The sequence below is a fragment of the Carica papaya genome, chromosome 9 (genome assembly GCF_054855325.1).
Source record: "Carica papaya isolate Zhongbai chromosome 9, ASM5485532v1, whole genome shotgun sequence".
Lineage (NCBI taxonomy): Eukaryota > Viridiplantae > Streptophyta > Magnoliopsida > Brassicales > Caricaceae > Carica > Carica papaya.
Window position 1 is genome coordinate 350001 of NC_142317.1, and position 17281 is coordinate 367281.

Sequence of the window (17281 nt, forward strand, 5' to 3'; positions counted from 1 at the left end):
ATCAACCGGTGCTTATTCACTGCCTAAATGTAAAACCAAAAGGGCAGCACCACAGATGTTAGATAGCATGAAAATACTACAGGATAAAAATTCCTGAAGATCAAACAGAAAATGCAAGGTTCAGAAAGGATACTTCATTCACAAGATCAACAAAGCGCCCATAGTCAGGAAGTAATGTAGGTTCTCCATAACTCATGTTGATGAGATCACATTTATGCTGCATAAAATATACATATTAGCAAACAACTAAATGCATTATAGAAATCATGTTATTTCTCTATCTTTTCCATCAAGTCATAGCATCACATATCAAGCACAGATTCTTCGACATACCTACATGTTAAGTTTGAGAGAGGATAAAGCTGATAATAATTGAATAGAATCAAGTGGAACTGAATATTTAGCATCGCATTCTACAGCAAACCCACTTATGATACGAGACTATATTCCCGAGAAGGTTTAGAAAGAAGGATAAGCAATGTAACAGAATGAAATGGAATGGAATGGAAAGTCTTCCACTTTAGTTAAAAGTATAACGGAAATAAGAGTAAAATAGTTTACCTTGTCAGGGAGAGGGAAAGGATTTGAGAGTTACTGATGTCAAAAGGATGATACTTCTTTTCTTTAGTCAAAGTCAAAGTCAAAGTCAATGGTAAGAGAATTTTGGGCTTTTAAAAAAATACCAATGGTAATCATAATAAAAACAAAAATCCAATTTATTTCTCATCCATTCTCTTCCAAAATAGGAAGAAGGGTTTGGACATATTTAGGAGGATAAGGAGGCTGAAATATTCTTCCTCTTTCCCCCTCTATTCCACTATTAACTTGCCTCCAAACAAGGTTTATTACTAACTTCTCCACTTTCAATTCCATCCCCTCCTCTCCAAGTATAGCATGCATGCACATATGCAAACAGGTGCCCCGAAAATGACACGCATACACATGAAATCGTGCACACATACAATATTTGTATGCAAGGAATGTTAACTACAAATTGGCAGTTAAATATTGTTCATTAAGATATGCAAAGTAAAGCACTGTATAAAAAATTAAACACCTCCACAGCAGCTATTATTGCCCGCGTCAAGCCAGTTCCAGTTTCCATTGAGCCCAAGCGTGAATCTCCAATTTTACAAGATATTATCTGCGCCCCAGGAGCTACTCCATTTAAGAGCGGCTCCTAAGAACATCAGCATCACAAATTAGGACCTAAGCTCATTTAGCTAAAGAAAAAAGAAACATAGCAAACAGAATAAGGTTTGTTCCCACCTTTGGGTGGAAAGCAGTAGCTATACCCGCAACATGAGTACCATGAGGAGAACTATCTGTTACAATACTTAAGATATTTCCCTCATCATATACATTAACAACAAAGGAACAAGCATCTAATTTGCTAAATACACCATATTTTCGCTCAATCCTGCAAGTTAATAACCAACTAGTTAGTCAAAGAACTTGAATCACCCATGTTCAGATAGGCCTCATTAATCCTACTTCTAAACCATATAATACCCATAGAAAGTGAATATAACTACCTATAATTAGTTAGAGGTGAGAAATCAGCTAGTTTCCCACATTCCGTGTCATCCTCAAAACTTTGTGTGTCAAGAGCAACCCTCCATACTTCTCCATCATGCCATACAACAGCATCTATGATAGGGCCTTTATCATCGTAGCTCTTGAACATAAAATGATGTTATTTTCCATAGTACTATACAAAGTGAACCAATATTATTTCGTAATCTTGTGCACTCACTTCAGCCTGTTTTGTTAAGATATCAACCCTGTTCTGCAGGTCTTCACGAGTCCTTTTTAAATTTGCATCATCCACTTTCTTGTGTTTCTACAAGCTTGGATGACATAACAAATTACATAAAGGAATAGGAATAACATTGCTTGTTGAGAGAAAATGATGCAAGATCATATCAGCTAGCAGTACTTTGTTCTATGCAGATCAAATGATCGATTTTACATGCAAAAAAGAACAATGAATCTTAACGTGCAGCATTTTCAACAACCTGATCAAATTCGTCAATATGCTTTAGAGCCTTAGCAATTTCCTCTTGATTCTTTTCATCCCACTTTTTTTTTCTTTCTTTCTGTCCAACCAAGAAAAAAAGGGGGAAATAGTTGAAACCAGAATGTTTAAGATCAAGAAGCAACCCGAATACTTTACCACATTGGAATAACAACAATTATACCTTCAAACGAGAAGTCAATGTGTCCGTGAATAGCTCATAGACCAATTTATAACCGACATGCCAATCACCACTAGGGTTTTTCCAGGAAGAATTAACAATAAGAGACGCTCCTATTTAGAAATGTTTTACAAACACAGAAGAAGGAAATTGATAAACTGAAGTTAGCATAAAAATAAAGAGATAACAAAGCTACATGTGCCTATTTAGATAGTGCGGATGTGTGAGCAGCTTATATAACTAGAACTTACTAAAGATTAATCTAATACATATTTGTCACAGTTTTTTTCTGAAATAAAAATTATAAATTCATTGATTATACGCACTAAGAGGATGCAAACTCATGTACAAAAGTGTTACAAATCGGTTAATATTATTGTGGATAATTTAACTTAAAGCATAGAAAGATATATTTACCTGTATGCATCCATGCATGCATGAATAAATAGTGTAGACTCTATAATGAGAGGATATATTCAAGAGATACAAATAAATGGAAACAAATTAACATGAAATCAATGGGGAAAATACGAGAATATTGAATATTTTAATTAAAACATATTGCACGTATGAGAGATGAAGTACAGAACTTGATGTGGCCTCCAAAAGCTAAGATCATAATTGACTGGACATCTTGAAGTTCAAGCTTGGAAGTTAATGCCTCATCACGACAGAAGAAAGAAATTTTCACTTATGATCTAATCCAAAGACCATTTGCCTGTTTCACAGGATGGATCATTGTTCATATAACTGAAATTAACTAAAAGTCCATAATCCTATAATCACATGGTGGTCTGTCAGTAACCAAAATAGTACAAGAATCCTTTAAGCAAAATACCAAATACTTAAATCTTGTAGGAAGGCCAAGTAAGAAATGTCTCTGCTGGTTTCTGATCAGCACACTCTTTTGGACGTTTGTGTCATAGAGTTAAAAGAAACAATTCAAGAACAAATAAACTGGCATTTGATAGGTTCAGCACTAATATACACACACACATATATATATATATTCCAGACCCATGCTTATAATATCTACTCATATTTCATGACATCAACCTGAAGCTCCACAAATACAACCATCCGGATCAGCCTTCACCACTTTTGAGGTATCAACGTCTCCACTTCCCGTGCTGATAAAATGAAAAAAATAAAAATAAAAATTGGTTAGACATTATCTTGGAGTACTTCAAAGGCCAACCTCCTGCTCAGCTAGTTCTGTTGTACCAGTCAATGACATCTAGGATTTTCGGTTTTCCATCAGAAGTAACTTGCAATCCAGCAGCAGCTGGATCTACACCAGAATCTGAAAATAGGGAATACTCATGTAAGCTTGAAGTATATATGACACAGAATAAGTTAAGCTTAAATTTCCTAAATAGATTAGAAATTATAATTTTATTATATTAGTTAGGAGTTAAGCACATATAATGCAAAATAACTTAAAGTGTAACTTGCCAAAATAGATTAAAAATTATAATTATACTAAATATAAAACTATGGTACTATTTAATAGTAGTCTACTATTACATTTTAGTAATTTTAGAATTTTATTTTTTGTACTATTTAGTTTTTCTATTTGTATTAGTAATATTATTTCTTAATCCTACTAGTATTAGTAGTCTAATGCTACTCAGAGAAAGTTAATAAGAAGGCATTATAAAAATTTTATAAATTCACTTTTTCTAAAACAAGTGTTTAGTAACTCAATAAAATACTTCGAGGATTTATCAATTTTCTGGCTGTGAATGCTATTAAACCCTTAAGTATGATACTCAATATTTCTTAGATGTAATGCCTAAGAAATCCAATACATGATGTCTAGATTTTTGTCCCCCAAATTTCTAAGTAGGCAAATGAAATCTGATTTATCCTGCATCAGTTGATGTCAAACTTAACAGAATCCTAAACTCATACCTCAAAACCCCACATCCAAATAGTTAAAACACATCAAACCAAAAAAAAATTAAAAAAAAAAAAGAGAATAAAAAGAAATTGCAGATCCCTAAAGCTCAGAAGTCAGCCGCCACCATAATCACCTACAACCAGTGTGCAGTGATTGAAACAGCCGCCGCCGCCACCAGAACCAGAGACTGCTCCTGCTCTGGACTTCCACAACCAAACACGCCATTTGCTTCCGCATTTTCGCCCTGCTGCTGCCTCTCTCATTCCCAGACTTTCCTGCAGTCGTGTCTCGTACCACTATTTGATCTGCAACCACAGTCTGAAGTCTAGCCTGCTGTCTGAACCCCGATGTCGTGTAGTGACTAAAAACTGCCGTGGGAGGCCCAAGCATATGTGACCCATAAGTAAATGTTAGATCGCCTATGTTTTTGACATTTTCGTACTGGGTTGACTAAACCAGTCCATCCAGTTCAGTTTTAGACCCCTTCGGTGGTTTACAATTTTCCAATAAATTTTGACGCACTCCTTAATTTTCCATTTTATCCCATCAACTTCAACATCTACCATGTGGGAAATTTTTAAATATGCAGAAGACTAAGGAAGAGCATGAGTCATCACTCAGAGACAGTTATGGAAATGAAACCAAAAGCTTGTTGTTCATGATGATTGTTTCAAGAATCTTGTTTCAATCTCTATGCATGATGACTCAAATCTTTCAATACAACCACATCTGCAAATATACAAAATAGTTTGGACAGATAAATAAGTATCTTCGTAACTCTAGAAAGACTAGTTTCTACTCGTCGTGGTACCTACAGAAACTCAATCTTGTGTTATGTCATTCATAGATGTTCACACATATTCTTCTTGATTGTTTTTGACTATTATGAGTGACATGTTCAACACTATGAGATTAATACATATCATTTTATGTTTCATAAAAAGGATGTAGTTTTAAAACCTAAAACTACAAAAAATATGAGTAAATATAAACGTCCAATAGTACTTATAGTCAATGAAAATGATAAAGAAAAAAAGAGATCGTTGAAGTTGAGAAACAAAAACTATAATGTGTTCCTAGGAATAAAGATTCTAAGGCTACTTAAGACCTTCCGCTGCTAAGAATTATATGGAAGTTATATTCAAAAAAGAATTATATAGAAGTTCAGTGCAAAAAGGAACTTAAGCGAATAATTGGAATCTAATGATGTTTAATACAAGGATGAAGATAAAGCACAAATTTATCAATATGTTGATCCTGCTAGGATTTTACACTTTTAAACAATTAAAATTTTCAATTACTTTTAGCATTAAAGAAAGTAATCAAGTACAAATTTCATAGAAGTTTCACGAAGAAACTCCAAAATCAATCTTTTACACTATTTCACTACTTCAAAACTCCTGGATAAGTTATCCTAACTAGGGGTGCTCAAGTCTAAATTGCGAGTTGATTAAAAACTGCAATTCTGTTAAATGCAAGATTTAGATGCCTATTACTATAGTTTTTAGTAATTTATGGTTTTCTTTATATTAATATTTAGTTTTTCTATTTGTATTAGTAGTACGAGCATTGTAGATATATAAATTCACTTTTTGGGATAGACTATAGTTACTTAATAAAATACGTTAGTAGTCTAATTTTATTTTATTTTTTTAAAAGTACTAATCATTGTAGATATATTTATAAATTCACTTTTTGCGATAGACTATAGTTAATAAAATACTTTAGTAGTAAATTTTATTAAAAAAGAAAATATACTAAGCATTGTAGATGTATTTATGAATTCACTTTTTGGGATAGACTATAGTTACTTAATAACATACTTTGAGATTTTTCAATTTTCTAATTGTATGATACAATTAATCCCTCAAGTGTGATGCCTAAGACTCTGTAGATAGAACATTAAGAAATTCTTAGTATGATATCTCAATTTTTATTCCCAATTTCCCAAATAGATAAACTAAAGCTAACTTTATCCTACATCAATATAGTTTTTACACATAACTAAGCAAAAGTATCCATTACACCAAAGCAAAAGTCTCAGAAAAAAGCAGAACACAGCGACTTCAAGTAATCTTTAGCATTCAAACAATCAACTACAGTTAACAAACAGGAAATTCAACATATAACTTCTTCACGCGCTATGTTTCTATGTTTTTTGTATCTGTTGCATTTACTCAAGTACTGTCCTCCTAAGCCATGTTTGACCAGAACTTCTAGTAAGCAATAAACCAAAGCACGAGATTCCCTCCGTTGAAATTCAACAGTAGTCTAACAAAAAGCTCCAAACAAAAACACAGAATAAACAAAAACCAGTAAGGTTTTACACTACCAAAGATAGCGATAAGAGCACCGCGGCCATCGTAGTGAGGGTGAGCTTCGATGAAGCGATCGGCACCAATCTCTCTCTTCGGCATCAGAGAGGCGAGGAAGGTTGACTGATTCAGTTTGAAATTAAGAAGAGAATCATTATCTCCTCCTCCTCCACCACCACCACCACAGATAGATGTATTAGTCTCGATTGAGGAACAAGGCATTGCCCTGATTCTACAATCCGAACTCAATCCGATTCTTCCACTCAAAATACGGTTACGACGACGCTTTCTCGTAATGGAGAGAGGATCTGAGAGAGCTTTTGGGGCAGTAATAACTAGAGAAGACGGCAAAAAATGTAGCAGAAAAACTGACGTGGAGCAACACGGCCGTTTGTACAGCGCATTTTGCATTTGATAGGGTTGTATGGGGAATCGTGAATAGGGGTATTTTGGTAATTTGGCGGAAACCGATAGAGGTGGAGGATTGGGTGGATTGAGCCTGCGTGCCACCTGTTGAAGAGCCTGAGAGCTGACTAGGGCTTGAGGGTGGTGGATTTTGGTTGGCTCTTAGTTGGGTGGAAGAGTCTCTCAGCTACAGATGGACCTGGCTGTTGGAGCGACATATCCAGGTAATTTGCTCTTATTTCTTTTTTTTTTTTTTAATTACGGAGAAAGAAGTGAATTTAATTATTTCAAATATTAATTTAGTTATATATTTATACAAACATGAAATTGTAATAAACGTATGAGTTAAATTTTTTTTATAATAATTAAAAATATTTTAATTTTAATTGTTATTTTTATAATTGTGTTTCGTAAAATTTGATTAGAGTACTATTTTTTATAAAAAAAAAAAATCAATAAAAATGTATTATATATAGATAAGAAAAAAGTTTGAATAACAATTTTTATTTTAAAGTTAGTTTCATATAAATATGTATTTCTCAAAACTCACATAACGCAGAGGCAATGGAATTGGACAAAAGTCAAAATGAAAAAAGCTAATCACTTGAATAATTTCGAAGAGAAAACATGACTCAAGAATAATATGTGTTCAAAAAAAAATCATATAGCAAATCAATTGTAAGGTTCCTAGAAGATACGCCAACCCATTGTTGGCAAAGAATAACAACATCGAATCGTGAGGTTGATCTTTGAATTAAATGTAAACTATGTGAAAGTCTTTATTTTATCGCTTGTAAGAATTCCTAGAGAAAGAATCTTATAAGTGACTATGTAATTCTTCTTTTGGTATTTTCCCACCTTCTATAGTGGAGTGTTGAGGAATAAATTCACTTTGTCAGCAGCTCCAACTTGGTCATCTACCGAGCCTGCAACATTCACATACTTAAGAAGAAAGAAGAGCACTACTCAGATCGAATTACATGCAAATTCTAGACATCAGTTTAGACCATGAGTTCCCAACACACAACTTAATCTTTCTGCATATTATGTATGCTGGTAAGAAATGATGAAAGAACGACAAAAGGAACTTAGCTTATGATTATATAAATTAAAAATTATGGGATAGTAAAACATACAGGTCATATGTAAACATATAGTGCCGGTACATCAACTCCGACTCATGCATAATTTGTTTAATAAATAAGTCATGATCTCTATTTGCTACACAACTTATTTATGAACATATCAATATTTTTAAATCTGCTCAATCTGTTTATTATAACATGTTAAATGAGTTAACAAGAAATCAGAATTGACTTTTCTAATATTAAAGTTTATATTTATTATAGTACATGTGACATAATTATATTATATTTATATATATATATAAATATTATTATAATGTCTGATGTATTAATAGGATATTAACATATTTAGTCAACTAGATTTAACGAGTATAAACAGGTTAAGCGGGTTTAACTTGTTTAGACCAACTTTTTAATAGGTCCAAACGAATTTAACCCGTTAGAAATTCAAATTTGTTTGAACTAAACTCAAACTTATTAACTCTCTACCTAAATATGTTGTAGTTCACATCTATCACAACATAACCTTAATTTAATTAGGTGGAATAGATAAGCTATTAAAAAATGATTAAAAAATATCAATAAAAAAATTCTAACTAGAATTAAGAAACTTCGATTTTAAATTTTATTAATTTTGATAAAATTCGGAATGTATTTCTTAAATACTATTTGAAACTTAAATAAGTTTTTTTTTTAAATGTATATAAGTATTTCTTAATAAATTCTATCAAATTTTCTTGCTTTCATCCAAACGTAGAAAAATGGCATAACAAAAATGTCAAGTTAGCAGAAGTTAAAGTATAAACAACTATTTGCTGAAATTAAACTTGACACTTTTAAGGTTAAATAGAAAATAAAGTAGAGATTTCTCATTTATATATTTCAGTGACTTCTTAAGAAAATAAATATGCTTAAATAGTCAGTGTGCAGGTCACTTGCCACTCAACTTAAACAAAAGACTTAAAAGATATTTATGATTTGGATTGAGTTGAAATGAAATTTATCAACTTAAGACTGAATTCACTACTAGACTAAATTATAGTTATAAGTTATAACCAAATTTCCCACAATATACTCCAACTATGATGTTGCAAATTATTAATGTGATATTACTTACCGGAATAGGTGGTTCCGGTATAAGATTATGACAAGTTGAGTCACAAGGATATGAGCAATCAATAAGTTTAGTTACCCTTCTGCTGTAGTACCAATCACCAACTGCTTCTGCAATGGTCTGTAACAGAGCAGTGTGAATTGATAAAAGAAAAAAAGGAAATTATTTATAAAGTCCAGAACTGCTAAAGAACAAGCAATGTTCAATGCAAAAAAACTGTTTTGGATTTAATTTTTTAAAATTTATGTGTATAAACAAAACAAGTTGATAAATGGAATTAGGTTTTGAAAAATCATAGTGAAACGTAGCATTTAGCTTGAAACTAACTTTTCCAGATCTTGTTTCTGTTTTCGAATTCATGCCATGTTTTCACTGTCATTTTCCAGACCCTATTTCGTTTCGATATATTTTTGTATAACTTCGTAAGATTAAATTCAGAAGAAGTTGTTTTAGGACTAAGTATGACCAAAGACTTTCATATCTCTTTTAATAATTAAACTGGATTTTTGGGCAGTTTCATCTAAATTTTATGTGAATAAAAGTGGATTGTGATAATAATAGTCAATTATTTTGCATAAAGTGCAAATAGATCACTATAGTCAATTCAAGAGACTAGTCAAAACATTGGTTTTGGAGGCAGATTCAGGAGCAGCATGGTACCTTATTATTTACTCTCGGGGAGTCATCAGCTAACCATGTGTCTTGTTCTGTACTTTGGCAATGAGCAAAGCAGGAGTTTATAAACATCCCATCTCTTCTTGACGATTTGAAAAATGATCTCAAAGATAAAAGCATGTCATCCCTGAAACCTGAGGAGAGACATTTGATTCGTTCCTATCAATTAGATATGAAAATAATCTTATACGTTTAGAACCAAAAACATATTAAGCAGCAGCTACGTAGAGAACTGAAGGATATTTACCTTGCAATGCATTGATCTGGCTTGCATTACATGCTTCTGGATCAAACTTGCAGTGCCTCCAGTATCCATGCGGATCAGCTGAAGGGGGCACAAGTGCATGATGGAACTGTTTAACATTTGAATATACAGATATTATAAATTTTCAGAAGTACTTTTTTTTTTTTTAAATAAACAGAAGTGCTTCACTTAGTAAGTATTGTCTTCACTGATGAAGAGTATTTACACAAGCCAGAGAGCCCAGCTTGAGATTCAACTCTGTGTGCTGAGTATAGTTTGTTATTATTGTAACTACTTTCCTTATCGCATGTACATAATCTACCAGATACCAGCTAGATCTATAAAGTTTATGATAAGGAGTTTAAGATAAATGAAAGTATAGGAAGGTTTACTTGGAAGACATCATAAGCTGAATTCAGGACAAAAAATGGTACTGTAATATGTCTCAAGATGTACTGTGGGAAGAAGCACTGCAAAAGGAAACACATGTACTGTCAGCCCTATGAAGAACAGACAAGCGAATCTAATGCAACTGATTGATGAAGAAACATCAAGGAGCAGTGTGAAATGATACCATAGTTGGATCTTCAAGAGCACTGGTACAATTTGGATTTAGATTTTTCTCTACCCCCTGTCAAATTGACCTTATAGCATGTGAAATAATGTTTACAGATTAAAACCCACAATAGAGAAGAACTTGCTATAGAAAATTCTGTCAACTGCGTAGAAGACGTTCAGAACAATGCAACAAATATATGGTCAAAACTAGATTATGTTTCACTAGTTCTTTTTCCATTGAAGTTTGCAGGAATGAAACTAAGGTTCTTCTAAATAGATACAAGTTTCTTTGAGAATGTTTAAAGAACAAAAAAAAAAAAACATATACAGAAACACGCTGATGCATATAAATAATCATTACAGATAGCAAGTGACTGAAGAAGGCTAAATAAAGAATGTTAAGTATGAAAAAAATAACAAAAAAAAAAGAATAAAGGTATTCGAGTTGAAGACTACCTGTAGAGTGACAACTTTTTCAAAGAAGGACATCATAGTTAAGTTCAAGCTTATGTCTCTCCTGTAAAATGAAAACATCAACAAAAAAATTCATAAAGTCCAAAGAACAAAATCAATGGTTGAGCAACTCTTCTTATAACCACTGATATGTCAGTATGTGCAATTAACCTTTAGATGTGAAGGCAGATGTAGTTATCCCCAAAAGAACACTTACGTATTTAGAAAAAATCCAGCATCACTTGAGCATTTGACGCTTGCATTCTTGGGTAAAAAACTGGCGAAACTTTCACAATGCAAAAAGGTCGCCAAACCCCCAGCAGAACAACCTGACAGCAAAGCCTATGGTCCATAGAACAAAATGGTTGTATTTATCAAGTTCTCACCAAAGATGAAATCTACCAAAATGTAAAATGTATTTTATTGTGGTTGTTTATTTTTGTACTTCTCAGTATAATTCCAATCATCATTATGCAAGTTATGGATCCACAATTTATGAAAATAGAATTCATAAAAATGTTAAACCATGCATCCTGTAGACCCAGAGCACTTGGAGATATGATCTTACCTTGCGTGCCCTTGCTAAGCCTTTGGGCAGAAGATCATGAACGATAGCTTCCCAAATCTTTTGCCCTCTGAAATAAAGTAATGATGTCTGTTGTTCATTTTAATCACATATACAGAAACGAAATCAGACAGTTAGACGTATAAAATATATATAATAATTTGCCCTAACACAGAATAACTAATATGTTATGCAAATAGATGATCTACTGATCACTCTCACTACTCTCCCTAGCAAACTGGGATTTCCTATGCCAACAATCTGAAGCTCTGATGGAATCTCTTTGAAATGCCCAGGAGGTATAAATATCATTGATTTAGGATTGTAAAAGATTTCTGAGCAAACAGCAAGAAAATCCTAACAAGCTAATGAAGTGGCCTTCGTCAGCTTTTACTTATTGGGCACTTAAAAAACAGTAATCAAGTAGGCAAAGCATTGATAACCAGAAGGAAAGTTTTAGAAAGAGTCACCCCATTGTCAAACTTGCTATCTCCAGCAAATGAAGCTCCATCACAATAACTAAGTCTCACACGGTTCCAGTTGTAAAAATCTGATTCACAGGTCAGCATTTAATTACAACTCCAATGAATAAACCGAAGAAATATCAAATTATGATAGAAATAGACAAATCATAAATTCAACATATAATAATTACTATTTGAAATATTTCTAGTTATTTAACTACTGAAGCCACTGCAAAGAGATTCAGCGTCAAAATCTTAATTTCTTTGTTTTATACTTACTAGACTATGATTAGCTCAAATCCAAAATTTGTGTGAAATTCATTTATGATATACACTTATTTCAAATAGAAGATATAGAAAGTACCACCTAAAATGATAAACTGAGCTCATACTAAATTTAATATGGAATAAATAAATAATTTTAAATTCCATAAATAGGATGGAATTTAAAATTTATTGTTCTTACTTCGCGTAAAATTCCATATGAATAATTTACTAACAAATTTTGCATTTTTTGTATGCTATGTTTGGAACAAATCTAAATCTTTTGGATTTCATTTGTAAATCCACTCTCAATTTAAATAGAAGATTATGATACTACTTCTAAAAATAGTAAAAAGTGACAAAATATGAAATTTGGAATAGATCAATATATTTCAGTTTTTTTTAACCAAATTGATGCAATGTGGAATGCATTGCTCTAATTCCATATGAAATTTAACATGTGGTCAATTTTTTATTACCATTCTAATGTAATTTATACCATTTACTCATTAAACTAAGTTTGAATTTGCAAATGAATACCACAATACTTCTTCATTTTACCGAACATACTCTTAATTAACATAATTAAGATTTTGTAAATCGGTTTCACCATAAGTTCTGAGTTTGTTCCAAAATAGCCTGGCATGTTTAGATTAACCCTCTAAGCAGTATAGCATCATACTTAACCATATGAAAAACCCACTAACGAAATTGTTAGAATTTAATATATAGTAAATTAGCATAGTCAGATTCTTAATAGAACCAAGATTAGTTGAATGTCAAATTTATGGAGTATTTGAGTAAATGCTTATTTTCATGTTATCTTATTTTTATGGTCCATTTAAACCTGTTGTACATTACTGTTTGTTATGGACTTTTTATATTAGGCTTTCACATAATAAGTCTGTCAATTTAAGTATGTAAATCACAAGAAGTCGCTACTTTCACTCTATATATATGTTATGGTTGCTGTAATAATACCATTCTAGATCTTGAAAACCTAATTGTTTTACATAGAGAACAGAGTAGTAATATCTCCTACATATGCCTATTAATTCCGCTATTAATCTATTAGAAAATTGTGGATTCTTGTCAGGTGTTTATTAAATTTGTTATCAGTTTTCATTTATGCATATGAATACTATATAATTGGAATTAATTATCGAGATACACTGAAATTATTTTGTTATTAAAATTCCTGCAAATTTTTTATTAATAACAGTGTAAAAGATAATCTTTTAACCCTCATTTCCCACTAATACCAACTTTATGCATCTTAATAGGCAGGAGACAGCCATAACCCAATGGAAGTCGGTTCATCTGGTGGACATGGGTCACGGGGTACAATTGTGCAATATTCATCTAGGAACAAGACAAACACACGTCACATTTTTTAAACTCGTGGATTATTTATATTAGATGAGCTGATGGAACAATATAAAATATTGCCTACGATCTTGGTGTTAACGTAATCAAAGTTACAGCTCTATCTTGTAAACCTGACTGAAGTTACGTTCTATATATCTCTATGGGCTTTGCTAACCAACCTTGCAAGAACTTATAAATTATTTCAATCGTCTAGTAACAACTAATTTAGAATAGTATCAGCATTTCTTTGGGAAGAAGCCTAACGACTTCAATTTTACAAATTGTTAATCGAATTATGTACTGTCCCCTTCCCTGCCTGTCTAAAAAGTACCCCATACTTGGGCCTAGAAAAAACAGAAAAACACACAAAGACACTCAAAAGAACTTCAATTATAGATATAGCCTTGATAAATTAGTTCATCTTAAGATCTCGCGCCTCAGAAATTACAGCAAATTCCACTACTACAAGCTCATAAGAAAAGCTGTCTTGTAAACAATAAAAATCCAATGTATAAGGTTGCGGTCAACAAAGAATGTTTAAAAAATTTTGACATGTTACCCGGCTAAGCAAAGGCATCATACACCATGTGCATGCATTTTGTTAAAACCTTCCTAGACTACTTGAAGAAATGGTGAACTACCAGATTCTTTTCTTTCCAATTTTAAATAATTGTTTGATAACGAAAAAATACTAATTTCACCTACTCAACAACCCTTTTTGATATTGTATTGTTTGAGAAGAAATCAATTAGCATATAACAAAGCTAATTCTACCTCGACCTCTTATATTTTCTGGTCTGCCAACTACAGACTTCAACATCTATACCAACCTTGGAGAAATCTACACTTTCCTGTTAATAGAACTGGTATTGATCTGAACCTTCACACTGAAAATATTACTGAAGAAAAGGATTCCTTACGTCTTTTAAAGTGCTTAATAGAGGACAACAATGGCTGACAAAAAGCAAGGGCTGGCATTAAAAAAGTCTGTAAAGCTTCAGAAGTCAAAATAATTAACCAGAAAGTAATAGCTGTCAGCTTAGCCATCAACCATTAATCACGAGAGATGGACAAGATTGGAGAATTCATGTGAACAACAGGGAGTTGTGTGAACGTGTCAAGATTGAATTTCCCGAACTACCCTTTTTGTCAAACAACCATAATGCAGAATGCTAGATCTCTCAAAACATCAACCCTTAATTAAAGACAGGAACTTATCAATTGCTGCTGACAATAGACAGCAACAAAAGATTTTGTAAACATATGAGACAGCATTGGTTGCTGTAGAGTATTAGATGGTAGAAAATAAGAAACCACCACTTCCTCAACATGTTAATTATTCGGCCTTTATTAATAAAAAAGTACGACTATTTGTAATCAAAGTTATGATAATTTTTTAGCTCCAGTGAACTTCAGCCGCTTTATTTAGGAACAGTAAACCATCATCGACCATTGGCATTGAGTGGATCAAGGGATGTAGTAAAACATTAAGTACTCAAAACCAAGACATGATTACGGTTTATGAAGTTTCACAAGTTCAATAGCATGTAAAATAGAACTTAAGTTCATTTGGTGAGAGATGGTTTTGGAATGTTCCCAAAAAAACAAGGTGAGTCAAAGTTGTATAAATCACGTTATATACCATTCATGTATCTCACTTTTTCTTTATTTTCCCCCTTTTTTCTTTAGCATCATTCCTATCACTCTGTTCTGAGCATGCTTACTTTCAGTCACCAACCATGCTATTTTCTTGGGCAACTAAAGTCAACATTGAGAACTTACCATTCACCTAAAAATAGAACAATTAAAGAAAAACAAACGCACGTGGTCCCCCTATTTACTTACGCATCCACAATTGCCTTCTAAATAATTTGCCACTCTAATACTGTCAAGTAAATCGACGGCTATGCCTACACTTAGTTCTAATCAATTAATAGATCGTCTATACATATCAAATCTGTTAATTACTTTTTACCAGAAGGCAATCATTTTCCTGGCAACTAAAGGGCATCCATTTATCAAAATAAAACTGAAATTAAAAATAAAAATGCTCTCATCAATTAGAGGGTTGAATCAAGAAATATACCTGGGTTAAGAGAGGCATTATTACTCATGATTCCAGAGAAACCCACCTTCTTGCCCATAAGACGCGTTGATCCACGGCTCGTCTTCGATCTCTCCAAGCATGATTGAATATCATTACACCAACCACCTCCCTGATAACCAATGCCATTATAGAAATGAAAAAAGCTTGTGAATGAAAATAATGCCGATTTTTGGACCCACTAGCTAATAATGCAACGGATTCCGTTCTTTTTTCCTCTCAGAAAGAAATTCATTATTCTTTAAGTTACACATTTCTTGTGAGAGTATAATTACTCCCCTAAATGCGAAAAATAATTAATTAAGTTTTCTGGTACCGTGAAGCTATTATAGCATCATAATGATCATAAACCTCATGAGAAATATTTTAAACGTAAATATTTTAACAATTACCTGAAAGTTTAAAAAAAAACGGAAAGTAAAGTCGTGATGACATTATTTATTCTAGTCTTCTATTTTACCAGCAGCGCCTGAGCAATCAAGAAAAAGAGAACTGCAAGTTGCAAAAAGCAACGCGCACGATCCACTAGGCCGAAAAGTTATCGACGATGTCGTATTCATTTCCTAAAAACACCCAATCATCCAGCAGAAATGAAATGGAATCACCACATTTTTTAACCGCGAACTGATGACATGGCACGTGGTGATTGGAGCTTATATTGTTCTTCCTTCTGTTATTGTTTTACTTTTATCACACCACCAAAGAGGAGAATTACCTCGAACAGTAAAAGCCAGTTGTGTGCTCCAGCGCCGAATCCTCTGTCGAGATGGTACGCGGGCAAACTCCCGTCCAAGCAAACTAAAAATATGAAATATTCGAAAGAACACAAAGTAAAATCTCCATTGATGAAGAAGAAGAAGAAGCTTATAAGCAAGCTACAAATACGAAATGTTGGAACCGGAAAATATAATTCAAAAAGGAATAAAAAAAATAAAAAATAACTCGTTCAACCTGAGAAAATTAAAATTATGTATACAAATAAACGTAAATTTCAATTTACATTGAAGAAGAAGCTTACAAGCACCATAGGATGAAGCATTTCGAACCAGAGTCATGTTCACGAGGAGCTTTTCCGAGTAAACGCACACCGGCGAGTAACAAGTAAGCGAAACCAACAGAATTGCTAATGTTACGTGGAATGCTTTCTTCATTTTTTCGCTTCAATGAGGTTCGATTCCCACAGATTTCCGCTGATATATGTTGTCACGCCGCGACGCATGTAGTTAGTTCCGGTTTCTCTTATATTCCGGACACTGACGGAGGGGAAAACGAAAGTGCGAGCGCAAATCAATGAAAAACGGCGATGTTTAAAGGGAGGGGGAAAGGTGACGCGACGCCGTTTTACGCATTCGAGGGAAATTAAAAGTCAATATCTAATGGGACGGATATTTACGAAATTGCCATCGCGTTTTTCGATGGTCCGAAATGAATACGTACAGACATTCTGGATAAATTTATAGCCGAAGCGACGGTCACTATCGGCCGAAAATAATGCAAATCGCAAAAGACTAAATTTATATCTGCATATCATTTTATTTTATATAATTATTGAAAAAATTTAGAACT

At 32.9% G+C, this 17281-nt stretch overlaps 2 protein-coding genes across 4 annotated transcripts in view; both read right to left on the reverse strand.

The window, feature by feature from the left end:
- The window catches only part of TPP2 (tripeptidyl peptidase ii), a 24072-nt gene extending 17065 nt beyond the window's left edge, over window positions 1-7007 (reverse strand). Inside the window, exons 1-11 of the mRNA XM_088211257.1 lie at window positions 6434-7007; window positions 3423-3501; window positions 3255-3328; window positions 2202-2311; window positions 2019-2099; window positions 1757-1843; window positions 1536-1678; window positions 1270-1420; window positions 1058-1180; window positions 134-217; window positions 1-23 (exon numbers count right to left, since the gene is read on the reverse strand). The exon at window positions 1-23 is cut by the window's left edge and continues 165 nt beyond it. Of these exons, the coding sequence (XP_088067383.1) occupies window positions 1-23; window positions 134-217; window positions 1058-1180; window positions 1270-1420; window positions 1536-1678; window positions 1757-1843; window positions 2019-2099; window positions 2202-2311; window positions 3255-3328; window positions 3423-3501; window positions 6434-6827 (1349 nt within the window). The 5' untranslated portion in view covers window positions 6828-7007. The remainder of the gene's footprint in view (window positions 24-133; window positions 218-1057; window positions 1181-1269; window positions 1421-1535; window positions 1679-1756; window positions 1844-2018; window positions 2100-2201; window positions 2312-3254; window positions 3329-3422; window positions 3502-6433) is intronic.
- Window positions 7008-7465: 458 nt separating this feature from the next.
- Window positions 7466-17138, reverse strand: LOC110810329 (Pectinacetylesterase family protein). Of its 3 annotated transcripts, none has more exons than XM_088211258.1 (13): window positions 16734-17138; window positions 16431-16513; window positions 15698-15827; window positions 11986-12065; window positions 11519-11605; window positions 11168-11292; window positions 10954-11014; window positions 10514-10570; window positions 10332-10409; window positions 9943-10048; window positions 9681-9829; window positions 9024-9140; window positions 7466-7763 (listed from the first exon to the last, which is right to left on the reverse strand). In XM_088211258.1, the coding sequence occupies exons 1-13, from the start codon at window positions 16864-16866 to the stop codon at window positions 7683-7685; spliced, it is 1287 nt and encodes a 428-aa protein (XP_088067384.1). In that variant the 5' UTR covers window positions 16867-17138; the 3' UTR covers window positions 7466-7682. The 3 variants fall into 3 exon arrangements, with proteins under 3 accessions (XP_088067384.1, XP_021892154.1, XP_088067385.1); XM_022036462.2 differs by having other exon boundaries at window positions 7466-7747; window positions 16734-17136; XM_088211259.1 differs by lacking the exon at window positions 7466-7763 and having other exon boundaries at window positions 8749-9140.
- Between the last annotated feature and the right edge of the window lie 143 nt (window positions 17139-17281).